General features: G+C 39.7%; 1 protein-coding gene and 1 pseudogene across 2 annotated transcripts in view; both read right to left on the bottom strand.

Annotated features, from left to right (window-relative positions):
* ARMH4 (armadillo like helical domain containing 4) overlaps window positions 1-25,192 on the bottom strand; it is a 147,956-nt gene that overhangs the window by 107,834 nt on the left and 14,930 nt on the right. For both annotated transcript variants that reach the window (XM_070797654.1, XM_019968976.2), the window contains exons 3-4: window positions 24,486-24,740; window positions 22,039-22,251 (exon numbers count right to left, since the gene is read on the bottom strand). In XM_070797654.1, coding sequence (XP_070653755.1) covers window positions 22,039-22,251; window positions 24,486-24,740 — 468 coding nt within the window. The remainder of the gene's footprint in view (window positions 1-22,038; window positions 22,252-24,485; window positions 24,741-25,192) is intronic.
* Window positions 1,974-10,978, bottom strand: LOC109564156 (iron-sulfur cluster assembly enzyme ISCU pseudogene; annotated as a pseudogene).

Consider the following 25,192-nt stretch of genomic DNA (forward strand, 5'->3'; position numbering starts at 1 on the left):
CTGAAACTAAATGAAGAACTCATTCAAATAACACTATCAGGTTATATGTTAATGGCCATAGGGTAATGCTTTCTGGATTCTGTAATTTTGTTAAAATAAACCCCAAATTTTATTTTCATTTATCTGAATCCCAAAGAAGCATGTGGATCAACGTAAAACATACACACACAATTATTCTATCTAAAGGTAGCACCAAAAACAAACAAACAAAAAAAAGAACCTGTAGAAAGCAGCATTGCTCAGGGCTTCCCTAGTGTCTCACTGGTAAAGAATCTGCCTACCATAGGAGACGCAGGTTTGATCCCTCATCTGGGAAGATCCCATATACCAGGGAGCAGCTAAACCTGTGAGCCACCACTATTGATTCTGTGCTCTAGAGTCCAGGAGCCACAAGTACTGAAGTCTGTGAGCCCTAGAGCCCATGCTCCACAAGAGAAGCCACTGCAGTGAGAAGCCTGTGCAGACATTATCCTCCAAATATACATACTTGACTAAGCAGAGCAAGTTTTATAAATTCTGTATTACTTACAGTCTACTTTACTGGTGATATACTGCCTTGGGTGTTCAAATATCACAGCAGAGCCTCAAACAAGTTTGTGAGACCCCAGATTTTTGACTCTCTAGGTCAGGCCTCTTTTCTTTATTTATTGCAAACATTTCCACCTCTGGTTACCAAAACTAAAAGTTTTCATTCCTTTCAGGGCCAGGGCCATGATTCCCCCAACAAAATCAATAGAAGATATTGGAGAAAGTTTGTCTTGTGGTCCTGGCCTGAGTAATCTGATTCTACTGCAAAGTCCAGTTGCCATTCAATAAGCAGTTCCCACCAAAGATGCTCCATTTCTCTCATTCTATTTGTATCACCATTTAGACAGTTTTACAGCTCTAGAAGACAGAGACATAGCTAGCATTTCCAGAGTATTATTGATGAGTCCAAGGGGAACCCTTGGTTGAGAATTTGTCATCCCAATAATAGGAGTAGGAAGAACTCCACCAGTAACACTTGTTCCCCAACATGACCTGGCTATCCTTGACTTACAGTAATAGGCTCCTACCTGAACTTTCTGTCTCTTTGCAATTGTTTATTTTTCAGTTGCTAAGTCACATCCAACTCTTTGCAACCCCATGGACTGCAACACACCAGGCTTCCCTCTTCTTCATTATCTCCCAGAGTCTGCTCAAATTCATGTTCATTGAGATGGTGATGCTATCTAACTGTCTGATCCTCTGTCATCCTTTTCTCCTTTTGCCTTCAATCTTTCCCAGGATCAAGGTCTTTTCTAATGAGTTGGCTCCTCGCATCTGGTACCCAAAGTTGAGAAGATCCCCTGGAGAAGGGAATGGCAACCCACTCCAGTATTCTTGCCTGGAGAATTTCATGGACAGAGGAGCCTGGTGGGTTACAGTCCATGGGGTCACAAAGAGTCAGAGACAACTGAGCAACTAAAACTCTTTGGAACAGCAGTGATTAATTTGAATCCTTATCTTTTGCCTATTTATTCACTAGGTTTAAGAGTCAAACTTCTCTTTCTCTTTACAAAGTTTATAATCAAAACTAAGCCACATAGATTAGGGCATGTGAAGATGAAGGATACAATGAAAAGAAACGGTGAATTCTCTGGGTGGACGCTTAGCATATGAGTCTTTCTCCCATTTCCCCCATAAAAGAATGGCTCTGACAGATTCCAGTGCCAGACTTTTAAAAGAAGAAATGTTTGTTGCCATGTGTTTTCCTGGGAGCCCCTATACAATATAATCAAAAGCCACTGTAGCAGAATGGTTTCTACACATAGAGTAAATAAAGCTCTAGGGATGGTACTGCTTTAATTTTCCATTTTATTTTTGTTTTCCAATTTATTTATTTAGTCTCACAATACTCCTTTATTTATTATATAGATGCAAAATCTGTTTTATGTATAATACTTGTACATAAATACTTGTACAATACTTATTATTTGGTCCTACCAAATAATCTTACCAAGGCCTTCTACTGGTAATCTTCCCCCCAAAGATTCAGATAAAATTAGATATTGTGCACTTCATGACTACCCAATCAATAGAGATTTCACTACTGATTTTAGTTTTGGGGTCATACACATAAATCGAAATAGACACACGCGAGGTTAAGGCGATGAAAGTGAGTTGCAAGAAACCAGAGGGTTCAGAACTAGGCTGTGTATTTTGCTTGAGTTAGAGTCACAACGTGCGCGGCAAATGTACGGATCTCAGAGTTCACTTACTGTAGTGCAAGGGCTTCTCAACACCTATGTGTCTGCATGGCTGAGGGGCTGGCAGCCTGTGGGACCTTCAAGGCATCACCGGGGCTCATTTCTTCTTGGTCTCTTCTGTTTTCGGTTTGTAATCAGCCAAGGTGGCCTTGGCGTCTTCGGCCAGCATGGCGCAGTGCAGTTGCACAGGCGGGAGGCACAGCTCCTTGGCGATATCTTTGTTTTTGATGGTCAAGGCTTCCTCCACCGTCTTCTCCTTTACCCCTCCAGCTAACAAGCTGGAGGCAATGGCAGAACCACAGCCAGATGTTTTAAACCTGGCGTCCACGATCTTCCCCTTTTCATCCACTTGAATCTGTGATTTCATGACATCACTACATGCTGAAGCCCCCACCAATGCAGTCACAACATTTTTAGATGTCTTGTCAAGGGACCCCACGTTTCGGGGATTTTCATAATGATCAACAATCTTCTTGTGAGCTGACAGCTCCCTGGCGGGCAGGCGTGGGCCGGAAGGAGCAGGGCCAATGCCGCCTGCCACAGACGGCCCACTCCAGCCGTCTTGTGGGCTTGCACCTGCCTCCAATTTATTTTTAATTTGGGCATCAAATTGGGTGCAAAACTGAAAAGTCAGAAAAGAAAATGAATCTCATTTTAAGGAGTTGAAGCCATTCTCCAGCAGATGGCTCCCTGGGATTGGAAGGGGTTGAAGAACCCTAGAAACTACTGAAATAATGACCACAAAATTCAGCAGCTCTCAATGTTAAGCTGATTTAGATGTTATAGAATTTCATTACATTCCTTAAAACTTCTTTAAAACTTAAGCATTTCTGCCAACTGTTTTCATATTTTTATCATGTAATATTAGATATATACAAGAGAATATATATCATATTTATACTGTTAAGCTTAATAATGAAATAAATCCCAGAGAACTCACATTCAGCTAAAAAAAACTGGAATATTACTAATACTTTGGCATCTGTTTGCATATTCCTCTATCATCTTAACCACCTACTTCCCCTGAATGTCATTAAAAAATTACTGAATGATGAATTACTTTGCCATACACATGAAATACTGTAAATCAATTATACTTCAATTTTTTAAAATGTTTTAGAAAAACAACAAGAAGGATGTAATGGAGAAAAAAATTACTGAATGTTTTATTTCAGGATCTTTTTCCACTCAAAATTATGATTTTAAGTTTCACACATCTAACAAAATACCAGTTTGTAAATTTCACCAATTTATGGTATTCCATTTTGCAAGCATGTCACTATTTATTGGAGAGGAAATGGCAACCCACTCCAGTATTCTTGCCTAGAGAATCCCATGGACAGAGGAGCCTGGTGGGCTGCTGTCCATAGGGTCGCAGAGAGTTGGACACGACTGAAGTGACTTAGCATGCATGCATGCACTGGAGAAGGAAATGGCAACCCACTCCAGTATTCTTTCCTGGAGAATCCCAGGGACAGAGGAAGCCTGGCAGGCTGCCGTCTATGGGGTCACACAGAGTCGGACACGACTGAAGCAACTTAGTACTATTTATTTAGCATATGTGAACAAACTTTTGAGTTATTTAGTTGTTGCCAATTTTTTGCTGTTATGCATAGTACTGTTACAAACATTCATATATGATCTCTAATAGATCTATTCAAAGGTTTCCTTAGGGCATGTTCCTAAAAGTAAACTTGCTCGGTCAAAGGAATAGAAGTGTTCAACATTCTAAATAATGTCTAGATATATTTCCTTAGCTCCACATCCTCACCAACCTTTGTTATTGTCACACTTTTTTTTTAAATCCAGTGTATATAAAATGGTATGTCACTGTGGAGGTAATTTGCATTTTTGTAGTTAAATTATTTCTGAGGTTGTATATTTGATCATGTTTGTGTATCTCTGTCTAATCATGTTTGCTCCTTCTTCTTTTGGGTTGTCTGTCATTTCCCTATTGATTTTTTTGGAGTTCTCACTACTCTAGACACAATCCTTTATCAGTTACATGTATTACAAAATTATATGTATTACAAACACCTATCCTAGTTTTTTGTTGTTGTTTTGGCCACGTGGCTTGTGGGATCTTAGTTCCTCTGCCAGAGACTGAACCCATACTCACAGCAGTGAAAGACCAGCGCCTTAACCATCGGACCACCAGGGAATTCCCAACCTTCCCCAGTTTTAGAAGTTGTACATTCACTGCCTTTCTAGTTAACTTCTTATAAAAGTTTTCAGTTTCAGCTGAATTTATCAACATTTTCCTGTGGTGAGCAGTTTTTGTGTCATGACTTCAAAAAATCCTTGTGTACCATTAGGGAGTGAAATATTCTATAATTTTTCTCAAGTGTTTGAATTTCATGTTTCACATCAGTTTTAGACCATATGGAATCAGTTTCTGTATATCAGGTTATGTTCACTCTGATTTAATTTTTTCTATATGGACAACCAATTGTCCCAGAACTTTTGTGGGGAAAAATAAATGCTTTCCCCACTGCTCTGTAAAACCATCTCTCTCCTACATCAAGAACCCCTATAGAACTGTGTCTGTTTCTATGCTCTCTATTCTGTTCCACTAGTTATTTTAATTATCCTTGTCCATGACCACGTTGCCTAAATATATATAGTAAGAGTTTTATAAGTCCTAATATCTGATAGAGCAAGTGTCCCTCGCCTCTAATCCTTTTCTTTAGCAGTGCACTGACTGGGAATTATTTCCTGAACTCTTGTTCTTCCATACAAATTTTACAAAATCTTAGTCAAGCCGTCATGGATCAGTGAAATGGAAAAGTAAGATAATGAAATCTTATTTTTATTACTTCATTCCTTCTGTTTTCTTTGGGGCTCTTTTGTTTTTATAGCTTAAAGTGGAGGCTGCCTGGGACATTAATTCTCAGACTTTCTTCTTTTCTAATAGAAGCTTTAAAGGTTAAATGTGCTATGAGAAACCATTTCAGTTGTGTCTGACTCTTTGCGACCCCATGGTCCGTAGCCTGCCAGGCTCCTCTGTCCATGGGATTATCCAGGCAAGAATCCTGGAGTGCATGACTTTCCCTGGTGGTCCAGTGGCCAAGACACTGCAAGGGGCCTGTGTTCAATCCCCGGCCAGGGAACTAGATCCCACACGCCGCAATTAAGAGTACACATTCCACAACTCAGACTCAGGGCAGCCAAATAAATAAATAGATTAAAAAAAAAAAATACTACTGGAGTGGGTTGCCATTCCCTTTAAATATCCATTTATCTTTATCTTACAAGTTTTGAAAGAATATTTCGCTAGGATTCATTTTTAATTACTCTTATTTTATACTATGGGCTTCCCTGGTAGCTCAGAGGGTAAAGCATCTGCCTGCAATGCGGGAGACCCAGGTTCAATCCCTGGGTCAGGAAGATCCCCTAGAGAAGGCAATGGCAACCCACTCCAGCACTCCTGCCTGGAAAAATCCCATGGACAGAGGAGCCTGGCAGGCTATAGTCCATGGGGTTGCAAAATGATACATAAATTATTTAGAAGTATTTTTTTTAATTTTCAAAGGTATGGGACAATTTATCTTTTTATTTTAAATGTCTAAATTGAGCAGACATCAGAGAATTGGCCTGCATGGTATCAATTCTTGAAATTTGTCAAGATGGCTTTATGGTCTAGCACATGATCAGTTTCTGTAAATATTTACTGTGTGCTTTAAGGTATTGTATATTCTCTAATAGTTTAGTACAGTATTTTTTTATGTCATGCATTTTGTCTTAAATTTTATCTTGTTCGAAAACTTTTTGAGTTTTCAAACTAATCTAATATGTTCGAACAAAACTAATCTGTTTGAAACCAACAGGTTAAAAGGATGATACAGTTGGGCTTATCCCCAAAATACAAAGTTGTCTTAGCATTCAAAAATCAATCAGTGTAACTCAGCATATTAATAGAAAAACCATATCATCAACTCAATAGGTACAGAAACACAGATTCAGAAAAAGCACTTGATAAAATCCAATATCCATTAATGACCAAAAACAAACAAACAAACAAAAACAGAAGTCTCAGCAAACTAGGAAAAGGCAGAAACTTTCTCAACCTGATAAAAGACATCTACAAAAATCCCACAGCTAACTGTGATTGCAGCCATGAAATTAAAAGACGCTTACTCCTTGAAAGGAAAGTTATGACCACCCTGTTTATTTAACTTATATGCAGAGTACATCATGAGAAACGCTGGACTGGAAGAAACATAAGCTGGAATCAAGATTGCCGGGAGAAATATCAATAACCTCAGATATGCAGATGACACCGCCCTTATGGCAGAAAGTGAAGATGAACTAAAAAGCCTCTTAATGAAAGTGAAAGAGGAGAGTGAAAGAGTTGGCTTAAAGCTCAACATTCAGAAAACGAAGATCATGGCATCCGGTCCCATCACTTCATGGGAAATAGATGGGGAAACAGTAGAAACAGTGTCAGACTTTATTTTTATGAGCTCCAAAATCACAGCAGATGGTGACTTCAGCCATGAAATTAAAAGACGCTTACTCCTTGGAAGGAAAGTTATGACCAACCTAGATAGCACATTCAAAAGCAGAGACATTACTTTGCCAACAAAGGTTCGTCTAGTCAAGGCTATGGTTTTTCCTGTGGTCATGTATGGATGTGAGAGTTGGACTGTGAAGAAGGCTGAGCGCCAAAGAACTGATGCTTTTGAACTGTGGTGTTGGAGAAGACTCTTGAGAGTCCCTTGGACTGCAAAGAGATCCAACCAGTCCATCCTAAAGGAGATCAGTCCTGGGTATTCTTTGGAAGGAATGATGCTAAAGCTGAAACTCCAATACTTTGGCCACCTCATGTGAAGAGTTGACTCATTGGAAAAGACTCTGATGCTGGGAGGGATTGGGGGCAGGAGGAGAAGGGGACAAGAGAGGATGAGATGGCTGGATGGTATCACCGACTCAATGGACATGAGTCTGAGTGAACTCCGGGAGTTGGTGATGGACAGGGAGGCCTGGCGTGCTGCGATTCATGGGATCGCAAAGAGTCAGACACGACTAAACGACTGAACTGAACTGAACACCATATTTAGTTCCCTTGTATTTATTGTCATTATTGACATATTTGAATTCGTTCCTCTATGTGTCCCACTTTTTCTGTGCTTTCCCCTCTTGTTGTCTCATTTGCTGTCTCTTGGTACTATACTGTTTGTAATATCTTTAAACTGATCTTCCTATTCACTAACTCTCTTATCGCATATTTAACCATTTAATTATCAAGGGTTTTCTCCCAACAATTTTATTTTTATTTCTAAATGCTTTATTCCTTTAACAAAAATCTGCTGGGTCATTTTTGTCAGTTTCTTATTATTGACAATTTTTGTGATTTCATCTTTTCTTTCTTTTAATCTTTTTATACATGGTTATTTCACACTCTGTTCTGATTGTTTTAGTACCTAAGGTCCTGGATAAGGAGTAGGTCAATCAATTATTTCACTTTTCTGCTGATTCTCAGTCATGGCTGTTTGTTTCCTTGACAGTTTATTGATCTTTTATTATAAGACTACATTTGCTTGAATTTAATCTGTGGGAAAACAATGCATTTCAACTGGGCATGCTCTTCTCCAGCGAAGATTTACCTCTGCTTCTGTAGGGATTCAGGCTGTGACACAAACCTGGAACTGCTTTATTCCCCTCTTAAAGACACAGCCTTAATGTGGGAATTTCAGCCTGGGTTCCTCTTCCTGCTACAAGTCCAGATGTTGACTCCTAGTATTACTATTGTCCTAGAAGGCCTTTCCCTTTCCAATTTGCTTACTCCTTACAGCTCACTTGCTAGGTTTCAGCTCACTTTGGGATGGACTGAGCTAAAAAGTACAATCCTTGAAGATTTTTTCTGACTGCAACGTCATTAATGTACTAAAGTGTGTGTTTTATGAAAGACCTAGTCATTTTGCTATGGCTGGGTCTGTCAGAGTCTTCATCAGAAACTGAAATCCACAGAGTGAGTTTCCAAAAGTATCCATATCATCTACATTTAAAGTAGGTCTAGTAAGTTAAATGAGAGTTTATTGGCTTTTCAAACACCATTTTCAAATTCCAGATTTCACTCATAAAAGCATCTGTAATTTGCAGTGTATTTTTAAATTACATACAATCTCAAATTTTATTGCTTATTAAACATTCTGCTTTAACTGTTTGTTAATTGCTTTAATTCTCTTTTTAAAATCCCCTCACAGTGATTTTTTTAAACCTCCCATATTAATCTATACAAATTTCTTGAAAACATTTTACTAAAGTTCAAACTTTCTATTAACTCTGTAATAGTGAACATGATCATTAGTAATTTCCTCCATTCTAACTTTCACAATATTTAAAAGGTACATACATGAAAAAATTTTATATCTTGTTTGAGACAAGATAATTTGTGCACTTCAAACACCCCCTTGATAGATATTCTGGATTCAGCCCATATTTCATAAAGATGTTTAAATATTTTCTTATTTAATTTAACATTACTTTCTGTAGAGGATTCTGCTGTTGATAATGTCATCTCCTATATCTGGTTAGCAAGCTAAAAAGATCAGTCTACATAACTAACCTCACATTTTCTGGTCAGTACATAAACCCTTTTCAGCCTTGACCCCATATAATTGGTGTTCTCTATTATCTTGTATAGATCCTGCCCCTAATTAAATTGAGTTATCTTAATAGAGAGAGCACTGAAACAAGTTATGTAAGTTCTTAAATCTAGCTTCTAGTCACTAGAAACAACTCACTTTGGATTCAGATGACAGACTCTTATGTATTTCCCTTTGGAAAGTGAGACTACAGCAATATTGTTCTACTTATCAAGGGTGCTATAAAGAGAAACAGAGAAGCTTTAATATTATTGTATCCATAAATTCTGAGCCATCCAGAATAAAACCTTTCTCCGCAGTAATTTAGTAAAGAAATATTAAGCAAACATATACAAAACTTATGCATAATAATCCACATAGGAGCTTGGCACAGGGATGGGAATCCACCTGCCAATGTAGGTGACATGGGTTTGATTGCTGGTCCAGGAGGACTCCACATGCAGCAGAGCAACTGAGCCCATGTGCCACCGCTTCTGAGCCCATGTGCTGAACTGCTGAAGCCTGCACACTCTAGGGCTCGAGAGCCACAACTAAGGAGTCCCTGTGCCACGACGACTGAAGTCTGCAAACCCTAGAGCCAGCAAGCCACAATTACGAAGTCCACATGCTGGAACTACTGAAGCCCATGCACCTAGAGCCTGGCTTCAAGAAGAAACCACTGCGATGAGAAGCCTGTGCACCGCAAGAAAGAGTAGCTCCTGCTCTCTGCAACTAGAGAAAGCCCGCAAGCAACACTGAAGACCTAGTGCAACAAAAATTTAAAAAAATAAAAAATATTTTTTAAAAAATAATCCACATACACTCAAAAGATAAATCATGGGTTGGTTAGGTTGATTATTAATTTTGCAAAAATATCTATGAAAGTAGATTTCCCTTCAAACTTTAAAAACATGACTTAACTAATTCAAAATGAGGTTTACAAATTAATTAGTGGAAATGTGTTTGTTTTATCATACCTGTGTATATTTACCTTCTTGAAACCAGAGATTCTGTCTTACTCTTCTTTGTGTCCTACCCACAGGATCAAGCATTGTGCCTTGCACAAAATAAGCCCTCAACATATGGTGATTGAAAAAAATTGAACAGAACTCTAATTCATTATCTTCCTCTTCAAAATAATGCCTTCAAAGGACTACAATATAATTTTTATTAATTTATAGTATGCATACACTTCGGAGAAGGCAATGGCACCCCCCTCCAGTACTCTTGCCTGGAAAATCCCATGGACGGAGGAGCCTGGTAGGCTGCAGTCCATGGGGTCGCTAAGAGTCGACACGACTGAGCGACTTCACTTTCACTTTTCACTTTTATGCATTGGAGAAGGAAATGGCAACCCACTCCAGTGTTCTTGTCTGGAGAATCCCAGGGACGGGGGAGCCTGGTGGGCTGCCATCTATGGGGTCGCACAGAGTCGGACACGACTGAAGTGACTTAGCAGCAGCATACACTTCAAATGAATATGATATCAACTTTTTAAGGAAAACCCATCTATATGCTTTTGTCACCCCCAGGTGGCAAATGAGAGTGGCCCAAGAGGGAAAATGATCTTTGAACAAATTAACTCCAATAACGTTTCTAGGTTCAGACAATAAAGAATTCACCTGCGAAGCGGGAGACGTGGGTTCAATCCCTGGGTGTAGAAGATCCCCTGGAAGAGGGCATGGTAACCCACTCCAGTATTTTTGCCTGGAGAATCCCATGGACAGAGGAGCCTGGCGGGCTATAGTCCACGGGGTGGCAGAGTCAGACACATGACTAAGCGACTTTCACTTTCACTTTTCTAGATCAGGATCTCCCTCCTCTCCCCTTAGCATTTTTTCCCTCCCTTCCACTTTGGCTTCTCAAAGTGGTCTTAAAGATTCATTTAAGGGGCTTCCCTGGTGGTTCAGGTCCAGTTAAGAATCCGCCTTGCAATGCAGGGAATGCAGGCTCGATTCCTGGTCAGGGAACTAAGATCCCACATGCCGCGGGGCAACTAAGCCCTCATGCCACAACTAGAGAGCCAGAGCACCACAACTACCGCACCCGTGCACTTTAGAGCCTGAGCACTGCAACAAGAAAAGCCCATGTTCCACGAGAAGCCGTTACATCATAATAAAGACCCAATGCAGCCAACATAGCCCTCTGTTTGCGGAGCAGCATCGTACCGAGTATTATTTGCTATAGGATGTGACAGAACGACCCTCAGTTCAGTTCAGTCCAGTCGCTCAGTCGTGTCCAACTCTTTGCGAGCCCATGAATCGCAGCACACCAGGCCTTCCTGTCCATCACCAACTCCCGGACATGAACTATGGACGGAGGTTCGTGACATTGTACAAGAGACAGGGATCAAGACCATCCCCATGGAAAAGAAATGCAAAAAAGCAAAATGACTGTCTGGGGAGGCCTTACAAATAGCTGTGAAAAGAAGAGAAGCGAAAAGCAAAGGAGAAAAGGAAAGATATAAGCATCTGAATGCAGAGTTCCAAAGAATAGCAAGAAGAGATAAGAAAGCCTTCCTCAGCAATCAAGGCAAAGAAATAGAGGAAAACAACAGAATGGGAAAGACTAGAGATCTCTTCGAGAAAATTTAGAGGTACCAAGGGAACATTTCATGCAAAGATGGGCTTGATAAAGGATCGAAATGGTATGGACCTAACAGAAGCAGAAGATATTAAGAAGAGGTGGCAACAATACACAGAAGAACTGTATAAAAAAGATCTTCATGACCAAGATAATCACGATGGTGTGATCACTCACCTAGAGCCAGACATCTTGGAATGTGAAGTCAAGTGGGCCTTAGAAAGCATCACTATGAACAAAGCTAGTGGAGGTGATGGAATTCCAGTTGAGCTATTTCAAATCCTGAAAGATGATGCTGGGAAAGTGTTGCACTCAATATGCTGGCAAATTTGGAAAACTCAGCAGTGGCCACAGGACTGGAAAAGGTCAGTTTTCCATTCCAATCCCAAAGAAAGGCAATGCCAAAGAATGCTCAGACTACCGCACAATTGCACTCATCTCACAGCCTAGTAAAGTAATGCTCAAAATTCTCCAAGCCAGGATTCAGCAATATGTGAACTGTGAAGTTCCAGATGTTCAAGCTGGTTTTAGAACGACCCTATACAAGTGTATTTCTTGTATAGTGAGAACAGTGTGATATTGCCCATACATGAATCATGACATGCTTTTAACAGAGATGGGATTTCCTCTAAAGAGTGGGATATACTTAGTGTCAATTATGATGATTGTCTGGTTGTCAACTGCCTAGGGATAGAAGGTGTCTCCTTCATATTGGAAAGCAGGACAGATGATATTTAAGTGGGGCTGGGGATTCCCTACTTGGTGGTCGGCTCTAGAGGAAATCTGCATCTTTGTCTTGGCTCTTCCACGTGGGGGCAGGGATGGGGAAGACAGAATGAGAAGGTACCCTCTGAATAGGAAACAAGTCAAGAGGTGTGAAGCCAGAAAGCATAGCAAGGTGCCTGAAAAACTGTTCCAGAGCTTTGGGTACCAAATATTAAAAACCCTCTCAGAGCATGGAATGAGTCAAGGGCTGGGAGCCCTGGGAGCTCCTTAGCTAAGGTAAGATCAGAGAGAAATTTGTACCCTGTAAGACTAATGCATTTTATGTTTCTTTTATTTTCTTGGTTTATTTGCTTTGTGTTCCCTTAGATTTGAGCTAAGTAGCTTTTAAATTTCTACTAATTTTAGCTGAAACAAGTGAGAGAGTTTTCATCTATGCTCGAGTTGGAGTATTAAAAGGAAAGAGGACGCAGAGAGTATATGAAACAGATACCTTGAGAAAACCCGGAGGGAGCAGTGAGGGGACCACTAACCACCTGGAGAATCTCTTTCTCATGATAAAACCATGAAGATTCTTTATAATGTTTAAAAGTGTTTTCTGTTTGTGGGTGTGTGTGTTTGTTTTGGCCACACCATGCACTGTGCAGGATCTTAGTTCCCCAATGAAGGATGGAACCCACACTCCCTGGACTGCCAGGGAAGTCCCTCTTTACACCATTTTTGTAGAAGAAGTTTCCACAGAATGTTTTTTCTGGAGTTATTAAACAATTAAAAGAAGGAAGAATGGCTAAAAAGAGAAAAAAAGTAGGTAAATGTAGGCAGAATCAATGTAAATGTTTAATATTTCCAAGTGTGAACAATTTTTAAAAGCTTGTAAGGCCAGTCAAATCAATGCATTTTATTTTCCTTCTAATCTTTGCCTTTAGGGATATATATTCATTTTAATAAGTAGTCTGATGCCAAAACAGGGTCATGGTTATGAATATAGCCTGATAAATGCAGTTGGTAATATGCTCATATTATTTTATACATTGTTAAAGTTCATAATTATTCGTACTCTGCTGCAATAAAATTCTCAATGATTATATCAGAAAAAGGATAGTTACATCTAGCCTCTTACTGAAAAATCATGCTTTTAAAAATACCTTGATTTTCTGCAAACATATAAAATGTCTTTGAAATCTCCACATCCCAAGCTACAAGCTTGCTTCGACAACTGCACAAACCACCACATATGGAAAGCCCTGCTTGGACCACTTCTCACAGGATTGTCAACCCTGGAGTATGAGCCCAGATGAAACACTCAAAACCAATCCTTTTACCTAGAACTCGGAACAACCTACTCAGGACAGACCTGGCACTGTTTCCTATAAATCAGGTATTTGTTAGCCTGAGGCTGAGTACCTGGTTGCTGCCTCTAAAAACTATTCTTAAGAAATAATTCATCTCAATAATGACAAAGTATCTTTTGCATCGTGACATAACTAGGCTTATCATGGTGATAATTTTGAAATGTATAAAAAATATCAAATCACTATGTTGTGTACCAGGAACTAACACAATGTTGGCAGTCAGTTATACTTTAAAAACAAACCCATAGAAAAAGAGATCAGATTTGTGGTTATCAGAGGCAGGAGATAAAAGGAGGAAAAGCTGAAGGAAGGCTGACAAAAGATACGAACTGCCAGTTATAGATAGGTAAGGACTAGGGATGTAATGTACAACATAATTAATGTAATTAACACTGCCGTATGGTATATATGTGGAGGAGGAAATGGCAACCCACTCCAATATTCTTGCCTGGAGAATTCCATGGACAGAAGAGCCTGGAGGGCTCCAATACATAGGATCACAAAGAGGCGGACATGATTGAAGAAACTTAGTACATGACATATACGAAAGTTTTTAAGAGAGTAAATCCCAAGAGTTCTCATCACAAGGATAAAAACATTTTATTTTTTATCTACATAAGATGGTGGATGTTCACTAAATTTGTTGTGGTAATCATTTCACAGTATATGTAAGTCAAGTCATCATCCTGTACACCTTATATTTTCACAGTGCTGTATATCAGTTATATGCCAATAAAACTGGGAGAATAAAAAAGAAAGAATTCATTTAACCAGCAAGCTAAAATTATAGAAATATGCTTGATCATATACACATAAAATAACTGAATGCTAGTGTGGCATGTGTGATATATAAGACAGTTCACCACCTCTTACAATGTTCTCTATACTTTTGGATCTCCTACCACTTACTTTTATATAAATATCAAAAGAATGATGAGCATATACATACACACACACACAAATACACACACAAACACATACACACACGACTCCCAAGCATAAATAGCAACTTTGCATTTCTCTAAGCTAGGGTTAAGTTCTCTTTCCTAACTTTCACTGTCCTTTCTCTATAATTGTTTTGTTGCTTTTGTTGTTTGGTTGCTTTTTGTTTGTTTATTTGGCTGCACCTGATCTTGGTTGCAGCAAGCAGGATTTTCCATGTTTATTGTGGCATGTGAGATCTCTAGTTGCATGCAGGATCTAGTTCTCTGACCAGGGATCAAACCCAGGCCCCCTGCATTGGGAGTGCAGAGTCTTAGCCACTGAACCACCAGAGAAGCCCCCTGTAATTTTTTTGTGATCCTTTCCCATCTTCTACCTTGTGTATCTGTTATTTATGCATTTATCATAAATCTTCTACTAAAATTTATACAAAATCTACTTATTATCTGAATCATCAAATACTTAAGTATACACATAAATGAATGAATAAACAAAACCTCTGAATATGTACAAAGCTAAATCCTTTTGTCATCACGAACCATTATATGAAATTTCGTAAGTGTCTAAGAATGAGTTTTACCAAGCAATCTAACTTTCCAGTGCTGAGCAACAAAGATACAAAAAAAATGGGAAGAATCAATTCTATAACAATGTTTAATTAATTGTGACTGTATCAATAAATAAATGCCCTATGATAAGAAAGCATACCAAAAAACTTAAGAGTGAATGTTAGCTATCTTTCTTCAACGGCAGAATTTGTAGCAAAGTTTTATGGTAACATATCATAATATTGTGATTTTAACTATTTCTGAAATACCACTGGCTATGTGAACATTAAGAGCAGACATATGTTGACTAATCTGAGTGCTGAGTAATTTACTGTAAGGAAATGGCAATCCACTCCAGTGTTCTTGCCTGGAGAATCCCAGGGACGGGGGAGCCTGGTGGGCTGCTGTCTATGGGGTCACACAGAGTCGGACATGACTGAAGTGACTTAGCAGCAGCAGCAACTTACAGAACACACAAGTACTTAAGAACAGAGATCTATCATAAATGCCAGAGAATGTATGATGATTTCAGGACAAGCCAACAAAGTGACTTATCATAACAGGTAATCAGTGATTGAAATTGCCTCTGTTACTGAGGCAAAATTAAATCCAAAGCATTTTCAAGAAGAAAGGCCAAAATTTGTACTCATTCTTAACATGATCAGAGTGAAAAGCAGTATGAACCTCCTTAACCTCATACTACAGTATCACAAGTAACAGTGGACAGTTCAAATTTACAACACTCCACTGGATCTTTAATATTATACCCATGTAACAGCTCCCCAAAATAAGTCACATAAACTTGCTTCATAAATGTGGCCTTGAGATGAGATCTTTGACTCCTCCTTGACTTTCTCATTCATCCATTCTAGCTGCCTTATGAATTGAAAAGTTATTTGAGGATTGAGAAAATAATAAGAAAATATTCTCTGAAAAGAAGTGCATACTGGGAAGACCAAAAAAAATGATTTTGTGAATTAAAGTGCAGGTGAAGAGCAAATATTTCTCTCATAAAAATTACATGAGCTCTTAAGAATCCTCAATGGAGCTATTAAAGAAAAATATCTCTGAGGTTTCTCTACAATGCTGCTTAAAGAATGCTTTTCCCCATTCATTTCTGATTTACCAGTAAAAGAAAGAAACTAAGCATCTTGATTTCAGTACCAATTATGAGGTCCCCACATTGCCAAAAGATATGTCATCTGAACAAAGGCATGCTTTTCAAACATGACTTTCTCCTGGAATTCCTATGTTATTGAAATTCCTATGTTATTGTAGAGAGAATCCTAGGATGAGGCATAACTGAGAATTCCAGATAAGAAAGGAGAGATAATATCACTATCACTTCAGCAGAGGAAATTAAGAGGTGCTGCAAATATATACATATATATAGGAAATGCCCGCAGAGGACTGTGGAAAAAACATCCATGAAATTAAACACATACACACACAGATGTGTACACACAACTATTCACGAAGGGAGGAAAATGGATTGTCACTGAAACAGACCAAACAACAAGTGACAGAGAATGACAGCCTTCTGCCCCATGCACGCTGCCTTGCTGGGAAAAGATGTCAAAAGTACAATCTTTCAAAACCTAAATATTAGGATAGTCAAAATGGTCTTAGAAAAACAAGGGAAAAGCTGTCAGAAAGAGAAAATGGAAGTTAAATGATGTATTTGGTCTCATTTTTTAATCAAGTTATTAAAAAATTAAACATGGTTTTCCTATTGGAATCTAGAATTAAAAACCTCTTTATATATATATATTTTTTCAAGTAACATGTCATGTGTTTACATATAATATGCATCATACAAAGGGGGGAATAATTCACCAGCACATCAGTTACTATGCTGCTGCTGCTGCTAAGTCGCTTCAGTCGTATCCAACTCTGTGCAACCCCATAGATGGCAGCCCACCAGGCTCCCCTGTTCCTGGGATTCTCCAGGCAAGAACACTGGAGTGGGTTGCCATTTCGTTCTCCAATGCACGAAAGTGAAAAGTGAAAGTGAAGACGCTCAGTCATGTCCGACTCTTCGTGACCCCATGGACTGCAGCCTACCAGGCTCCTCTGTCCATGGGATTTTCCAGGCAAGAGTACTGGAGTGGGTTGTCATTGCCTTCTCCGTCAATTACTATGAGTTTGTTCTATAAACTCAGTAATAAACAGGCGTGTTGAAACAGATAAGGAAATGGGAATTATTTCTTCTCTTGCAGAAAAGCAATAAGCTAAGAGGCTCATCTTGGGAGAGTCCAAGCAAATTCACCATGTTCCCAAGTCTGTCCCGTCAGCACCAAGCAGTTTCCCACCAGCTGGAAAGCCCAGGTATTGGCTTCCAGATATTATGGGAGGAAGTGCTGGGGATGTGAGGAAGGCCCACCAATACCTTAATCACAACATCTGAGAAACCTTCGTTTTTGTTCTTATTTCTCACACGTTCTTAAAACCTAGTACCTGGTATGCATAATAGTATTGAACTATTAAAGCCACAATCTTCCACCCTACAGAACTATTGTTACAGTTTTACAGCACGGATGAATTTCCATCTTCTGTGGAAATATAGGAAAGGCCAAAATTAAGTTTTCCAGTAGTCATGTATAGTGGTGAGAGCTGGGCCATGAAAAAGGCTGAGCATCAAAGAATTGATGCTTTTGAACTGTGGTATTGGTGAAGACTCTTGAGGGTTCCAAGGAGAGCAGGAAGATCAAACTAGTCAATCCTAAAGGAAATCAACCCTGAATATTCGTTGTAAGGACTGATGCTGAAGCCGAAGCTCCAATACTTTGGTCACCTGATGCAAAGAGCCGACTCATTGTCAGCTAGGAAAGACCCTGATGCTAGGAAAGATTGAGGGCAGGAAGAGAAAGGGGTAACAGAGGATGAGATGGCTGGATGGCATCATTGACTCAATGGACATGAGTCTGAGCAAACTCTGGGACACAGTGAACACAGGGAGGCCTGGGGTGCTGCAGTCCACGGGGCTGCAAAGAGTCGGACACGCCTAAATGACTGAACAACAACAAAATAAGTTTGATTTGTTTAGATATCCTCAGTTGGATTTCTCAAATACATAAAGTAGAATTTCTTCTGATAAGAAATATTGAAATTTGATATTAGTCTCAAAATATTTTAAAAACAGCTAACCCAAATGAAAATATTCCAAGTAGGTTTTCATAAGCAATCAGAAATTTTTAATCTGCCATTTTGGAGCAGAGAAATACATTAATATTCAACCAAAAAAATGGTATCAACTTAAACAGAGATCATGTTCAAAAATTAGTTTATATATATATATATATATATATATATATATATATATATATATATACACGTGTGTGTGTGTGTGTGTGTGTGTGTATACTGTGTGTGCTGAGTTGCTTCAGTTGTGAACTCTTTGTGACCCTATGGACTATAGCCCTCCAGGCTCCTCTGTCTGTGGGATTACCCAGGCAAGAATACTGAAGCTGGTTGTCGTGCCCTCCTCCAGGGGATTTTCCCGACCCAGGGATCGAATCTGCCTCTCTTAAGTCTCCTGCATTAGCAAGAGTGTTCTTTACCACTAGCACCACCTGGGAAGCTTTGCTATTATCCAATTTTGAATTAAAAGTTAGAACACTTTGTCATGTTTATAGTCCAAAGATGCTGAATACAGCCCTGGTAGAATTATGCCTGAGATAAGTATAATGCATTTTTTATCATCCTGAAAGCATTTATTCCCTTAAAAAATACAAAGAAGTAAAGATAAACCATTATCCTTCAAAAATCAAACTGCATTTTTGCTGACAAGATAAAAGACTTATTGAAATAGGCAAAGGGCACTATGCACTTATAGAAGCAGGCTTTCTTCAATGCTTGAGAAATGTGAAACACACCAAACTTTCCCAGTCTACCAGTGCATACCTCTCAAGGGGTGTTCTGTCTTCAGAGCCAACTGGAAAACTCCTCAGAAGCAGACCTCCTATTACAAGTTGAATTGTGCACCTGCCCCCACCCCTACCCCCCAGTGCAAATATATGTTTAAGTTCTAATCCAAACACTTGTGAATATGATCTTATTTGGAAATAGCGTACCGGCAGATGTAATCAAGTTAAGATGTAATTAGTAGAGCGAGTCCTAACCCAATGGTTGATGTCTTTATAAGACAAGGGAAATTTGGCCATAGAAACACAAAGGAAGGAGATATGAAGGAGGAGGCAGAAGCTGTAGTTCTGCTGCCACAAGCCAAGTAATGCCTGAAGGACCAGAAGCTGGAAGAGGCAAGGATGATCCCCATCCAGAGGCTTTGGAGGGAGCAGAGCCCTGCCTACACCTTGATTTCAGGTTTCGAGGCTCCAAAACCGCAAAAGAACAATGTCTGTTGTTTAAATCACCCAGTTTGAGGTACTTTGTTACAGCGGTCCTAGAAAACGATACACACCATTCGTCATCATGTTGTAGTGATGTAAAGGAAAAGACACGACAGGCTACCAAGCAGAAACGAATTTTCGGTTCATCTGGGCCATGCTGCTGCTGCTGCTGCTAAGTCACTTCAGTCGTGTCCGACTCTGTGTGACCCCATAGATGGCAGCCCACCAGGCTCACCCGTCCCTGGGATTCTCCAGGCAAGAACACTGGAGTGGGTTGCCATCTCCTTCTCCAATGCATGAAAGTGAAAAAGTGAAAGTGAAGTCGCTCAGTTGTGTCTGACTCTTAGCGACCCCATGGACTGCAGCCCACCAGGCTCCTCCATCCATGGGATTTTCCAGGCAAGAGTACTAGAGTGGGGTGCCATTGCCTTCTCCAATCAACACATCACAGAGATTCAAATTTGAAAGGTAGACAACTTTACCTCACATGATCCTGTTCTAGGTAAAAATAAACTATCCTCCCCTGGGTCCATTGCTATGGAAAAATTAAAATTCTTCACCTAGTCACAGCCTCAAGCTGCACTTATATTCCTGGACAAGGTGGGAAAACATGCATTGAAAATGCATCTATTGATTTATCAATTTAAATAAGTATAGTCACTTCTGTTTTCAGAGGGTTTGACAGACCAGCGTAAAACTAACAACATTATTAACACATACTGCTGCTGCTGCTGCTACTAAGTCACTTCAGTTGTGCCCGATTCTGTGCAACCCCATAGACGGCAGCCCACCAGGCTCCCCTGTCCCTGGGATTCTCCAGGCAAGAACACTGGAGTGGGTTGCCATTTCCTTCTCCAGTGCATGAAAGTGAAAAGTGAAAGTGAAGTCGCTCAGTCGTGTCCGACTCTTCGTGACCCCATGGACTGCAGCCCACCAGGCTCCTACGTCCATGGGATTCTCCAGGCAAGAGTACTAACACATACTAATTAAATATAAAAACTGCACTCCCTTTTACTTAGGAGAAAAGGTGTGCTCATTCAAAATCTTGTCTTAAGCCCAACAATGTAGCAGAAAGAATATTTTTAAACCAAAACGTCTTTCAAAGCCTTGACAAGGATCATAACTTAGATCAAAAGTGACAAAATATATTCTCAAAAAGAAGCTGGAACTGAATCGTGTAGAAGAAAAGCACTAAAACTCCAGGACATCTCAGGCAAGTTAAGAAAATTCTCACACATCTCAATACAACTTCCATCATCAACTAAATTTAGAAAATTATTGCAGTTTCACAAGTATGGATTATTCACAAATCCATTTTTTTCCCTCTGATTCAGTGAGCTCTGCCGGCAAAGCTGTCATCTGTAACTCTGGTTAATTTGGGGAAACCTGGTCTTTCCAGATGGCATCAAGGAGGGCAGACAGCTAATGTGAGTCTACATTCCAAGTTCTGATCTTAATGTGGAGAGCAAGAGCTCTTAGCCTCTGAGCTTGCTTTGATCCATTTCTTAAACCAGCACTCCACAGAATTCACATTCCTCTTAAAATGTCATGTTTCTCTGCCAGAGAACTACCAGCATTACCCTGAAAGTCTGCAATAGAGACTGTGAGCCTGCTGAAAACCTGGCTGAACCACCTTCCCTCTTACAGAGTAGATAAAATAACAGCACACCCTATGTCTTCAATGCTTCAAACCCATGGCTAATTTAGTGCCCAAGAGCTTACCTATCTCCAAGATTAGTTTACAAATCACTGGGCATTTTTCAATCTAGCCAGGAGCTGTTCACCTGCCAAAGTGCTGATTAATTAAACGACCTTTCATTATATCTCCAGTTTTCTCATTTGTGGATGTGCAGCTGTACCTCAAGCATCTTTTTCATGCTCAAAGCCAATGTCTTGCAAAGTAAAATTTGGCATGAATTTCTCAGCCTTAAGAGGTGAGAAGACTGCCCATCTCCAAAAAGTGGAACATCTAACCCAGAGATATAATTAAGGGAGAATGACCCAGCATTAACCACTAGAGCACTGTTACAAAAATACAATCCACATTAAAATTTTTGCCCAAGAAAATCCAGTGGGGAAACTCAAGTTTTCCATTTAAACCAGGTTTTTCAACTCAGCTTGCACACAGAAATCATCTCAAGAAACTCTTGGAAATGTTGATGCCAGATCTCATCCCAACTGAATCAGAATCACTGGGAGAAGGACTTGGGTATTAGAATCCTTTAAAAACTCCCCAAGGTGATTCTAACATTCAACCATAATTGAGAGTTACTAATGGAGAGCAGGGGTCAGTGAGTTTTTTCAGGCAAGGGCCATCCCATAAATATTTTTTCGTGGGCAGTTAGTCTCTGTCACAACTACTCAGTTCTGCTGTGCTGGCACATAAATAACCACAGACAACACACAAATGAACAAATGTGGCTGCATTCCAACAAAGCTATAATTAGGAGCACTGAAACTTCGATTTTATAAAAACTTTTACGTCTCACGAAATACTATTCTTGTTTTGATTTTTTTTCCCCCAATCACTTGGAAATGTAAAGATCAACCTGAGCTTGTCATACAAAAATAGATGTCAACCTGGATTTGGCTGGGCCACAGTCTACTGGCCCCTCATCGACACTAGAGACTGAATACACTTCTCCTTGATCTTTTCTCAAAAACAACATTTGCTCAGTGACTCACTGTATCTGTCCTAGAAAAGATCCCCTTCAAAGCATGGATACCTTCAGATTCAAGTTGGTCCAGGCCATAGGAGGCAGCTGTGTTAACATAGCTAAAGGATGGAGCTGCAGTTCTTCTTTCAGAAGACGCCTCAGGATCAGCAAGTGCTGGGGAAGTGCTGGGTGCCTCCTCCGTTATTCCAGGGGGCGTCACTGGAGAACCCAAAATTGGTGTGAACAACTCCTCATTTGGTCCTGTGACTGTATCCATTACGTCTGCCAAACACAAGAGAGATGACTTGACCAAAGATGATCTGAATGAGAAATGTATACATTTAAATATACGTTTTTACTTTTTAAGCAAGAAATGACTAATGAAACCAGTATCTCACGTACAGTAGATTTGGCACTTAGACCAGTTCCATCTCCTACAATGCATCGATTCAGCTACCCAAGGCAAATACTTATCTTCCAGGAAAATACACTACCTCAAATCAGAACTCTGGTTTCAAATTTTAATCTCCCATTTATTCTATTGACAATATTATGGATTTTATAGGATTTTATATAACCTATTGGGGCTTCCCAGGTGGCTTCGTGGTAAAGAATTCATCTGCCAAGCAGGAGATGCAGGTTTGATCTTTGGGTTGGGGAGATACCCTGAAGAAGGAAAGGGCAACCCACTCTAGTATTCTTGCCTGGGAATCCTATGCACAGAGAAGCCTGGTAGGCTACAGTCCATAGGGTCCCAAATGAGCTGGACACAACTTAGCGACCAAACAATAACAACATAACCTATTACTAAAGATAGAAAATTTAACAAAATTTGTTTAAATATACACCAAAGATGACTTTGGTGACATAAAGAAGCTGCCTGCCAATGCTGAAGACATAAGACATGGGTTCAATCCCTGGGCTGGGAAGATTCCCTGGAGGAGAGCATGGCAACCCACTCCAGTATTCTTGCCTGGAGAATCATAAGGACAGAGGAGCCTGGCGGGCTACAGTCCACGGGATCACAGAGAGTTGGACACAACTGAAGCGAGTTACCATGAGAAGATAACTTTCAAAAGTCAAGTCAAAGAGTAAAAGTTTAGATCTGTGTCTGGAATATGCTCAGTTTTAAAGCAGCGAAATTAGCCCCAGGTATCCCCAAACCTAGAAGCTCTAGAATAGTAGCATTTTTCCAAGCCTAGTTGATCATCATAATCTTTTGAGGTAATTTTGAAATGTTGATTTTCATGCTTTCTGCATAGCCCAACTTAACTGAATCAGAACCTCCTTGGTAATGAAGCCTGAGAAACCATTTGTGAAAGCTTCCAGGATATGGGTCAACAGATTAGCATATACATTGCTGTTGGCAGTATAAATGGAAGCAATCGTTTTGGAAAGCAGTTAGGCACTGCTTCCTAAAGGCAAATATTCATATGCCCTATTCCTACATATATATACCCAAGAGAATCTCCTACACACACGCAATGCAGAGTACGTAAAAGAATATTCATGGCAGCTATGTTCACAATAGCGAAATCTGTAAACAACCCAAATGCAAATCACTAGAAAAGACTGGATGAAGATGAGATAAATAAACCGTGATATATTTTCATAGTGCAATATTACAAGCACTCAAACCAAAAGAACCACAGTAAAGAAATAGGAGCCATAGAACAGCAAGTTAAAAAAAAAGTCCCCAAAAGGCTATCCACAGCACAATACTGCTTTTATAAAGTAAAAAACTAAAACTTTTAAACATATAATATCAGGAGTACATCCAGACACAGTGAAACGAAAAAGAAGCCAAGGAAATGAAGATCCAGGTTAATGGTTAACAGAGGAGGAAGGGGTTTAGACGGGAAGGTTCGCGGGTTACCTGTAGGTTACTGACAAGATCCTAGGGGTTTTGTGGGGAGAGAGGCAGGCATGCAGGATTAGAAGGTATTTATTAGTCAAAGATAACTCAGGTAATATATAAAAGTATGATGTACTGAGCTGGCCAAAAAGTTTGCTCCGGTTTTTATACGATGTTATGGAAAAACCCAAATGAATTTTTTTGCCAATCCAATACTTAGGCCAATGATGAAACAGAGACATGAAGCCAAAAAATAATAACTAAATACTAATAATTTTTGTAATTCTCAGGTGATTCTGATGATCACTCAGATTCAAAAACTTCACTGTCCTTAAGATCTCAGAGCATCTGAGGGTCTCCTATATGTTAATGTAGAAAGTTCTCTGTATACATTTGTTAAAACCCTGAAAATTACCTATAAGACAGGTAGGCATTATTTAAAGATGAACAAACCAAGGCCTGGAGACATTAAGAAACTTTCTTGAAGCCACAATACTAGTGAGGGTCAACACTGGGATACAAACCCAGGTCTCTTCTGATTTCATTCCCCTGGTTCTTGCTGGTTTTACCCCCAGGCCATTTGCCTCACTCATTCTATTCCTTATCAACTCAGAAAAGATCCACCCCGAAAACGCTGAGTTCAATTCCCTCTGTTACAGACCTTCCACAGCAGGAGTAACTTTGAAAGAGACAGGGATGGGTGTCGTTGAAACCACAGTGGCCAGAGGCTCCCATCTTCTTGACAGCTGAGTAGCACGAGGAGCATCCACTGTGGCAGAGGGCAACGCCCTCCCTCCCTTGGTCTCGTCCTCGCCTCTGGTGACCTCGAGGGTGGCAACCTGCTGCTCCTGCGTCACCAAAGACACCGTGGCTTCTGCTGCTTGAACAGCTGTTGTCATCTCTTGAGTGATGATGTCTTAAAAGCGAAGAAACAACATTTTTAAATAGACTAAATCCCTATACCTGAAAAAGTCACTATATAACTAATAATTTAAAGAAAAGCAGACTGTCATTTCAGGGAATGAGAAGGCAGAGGGATGGCTCAGAAATGAACTGCCAGTAAATAAAATTTCCAGTGCTGCTGTTTTCAGGAGTGGTGAATCAATCTAAGAAGTGGTGAATCAATACAAGACAGAGATAAAGACAATAATACAAAACACATAAAATAAAATTTAAAATAAGAAATCAAGTTAAGTTTCCCTTTATGAATATCAACATAATCAGTTTATTTAGAAAGACATTATACAGAACTAAGTTCAAAAACTCTCCGAAGCATTTATATATATCAATATTCACATTTGCATCCCTGAAGGGGACAGAAAGTTGGCATTTTGAATTAAAGGAATACTAGTTACAATAACTAATGTT

Source organism: Bos indicus, chromosome 10 (assembly GCF_029378745.1).
Source record: "Bos indicus isolate NIAB-ARS_2022 breed Sahiwal x Tharparkar chromosome 10, NIAB-ARS_B.indTharparkar_mat_pri_1.0, whole genome shotgun sequence".
Classification (NCBI taxonomy): domain Eukaryota; kingdom Metazoa; phylum Chordata; class Mammalia; order Artiodactyla; family Bovidae; genus Bos; species Bos indicus.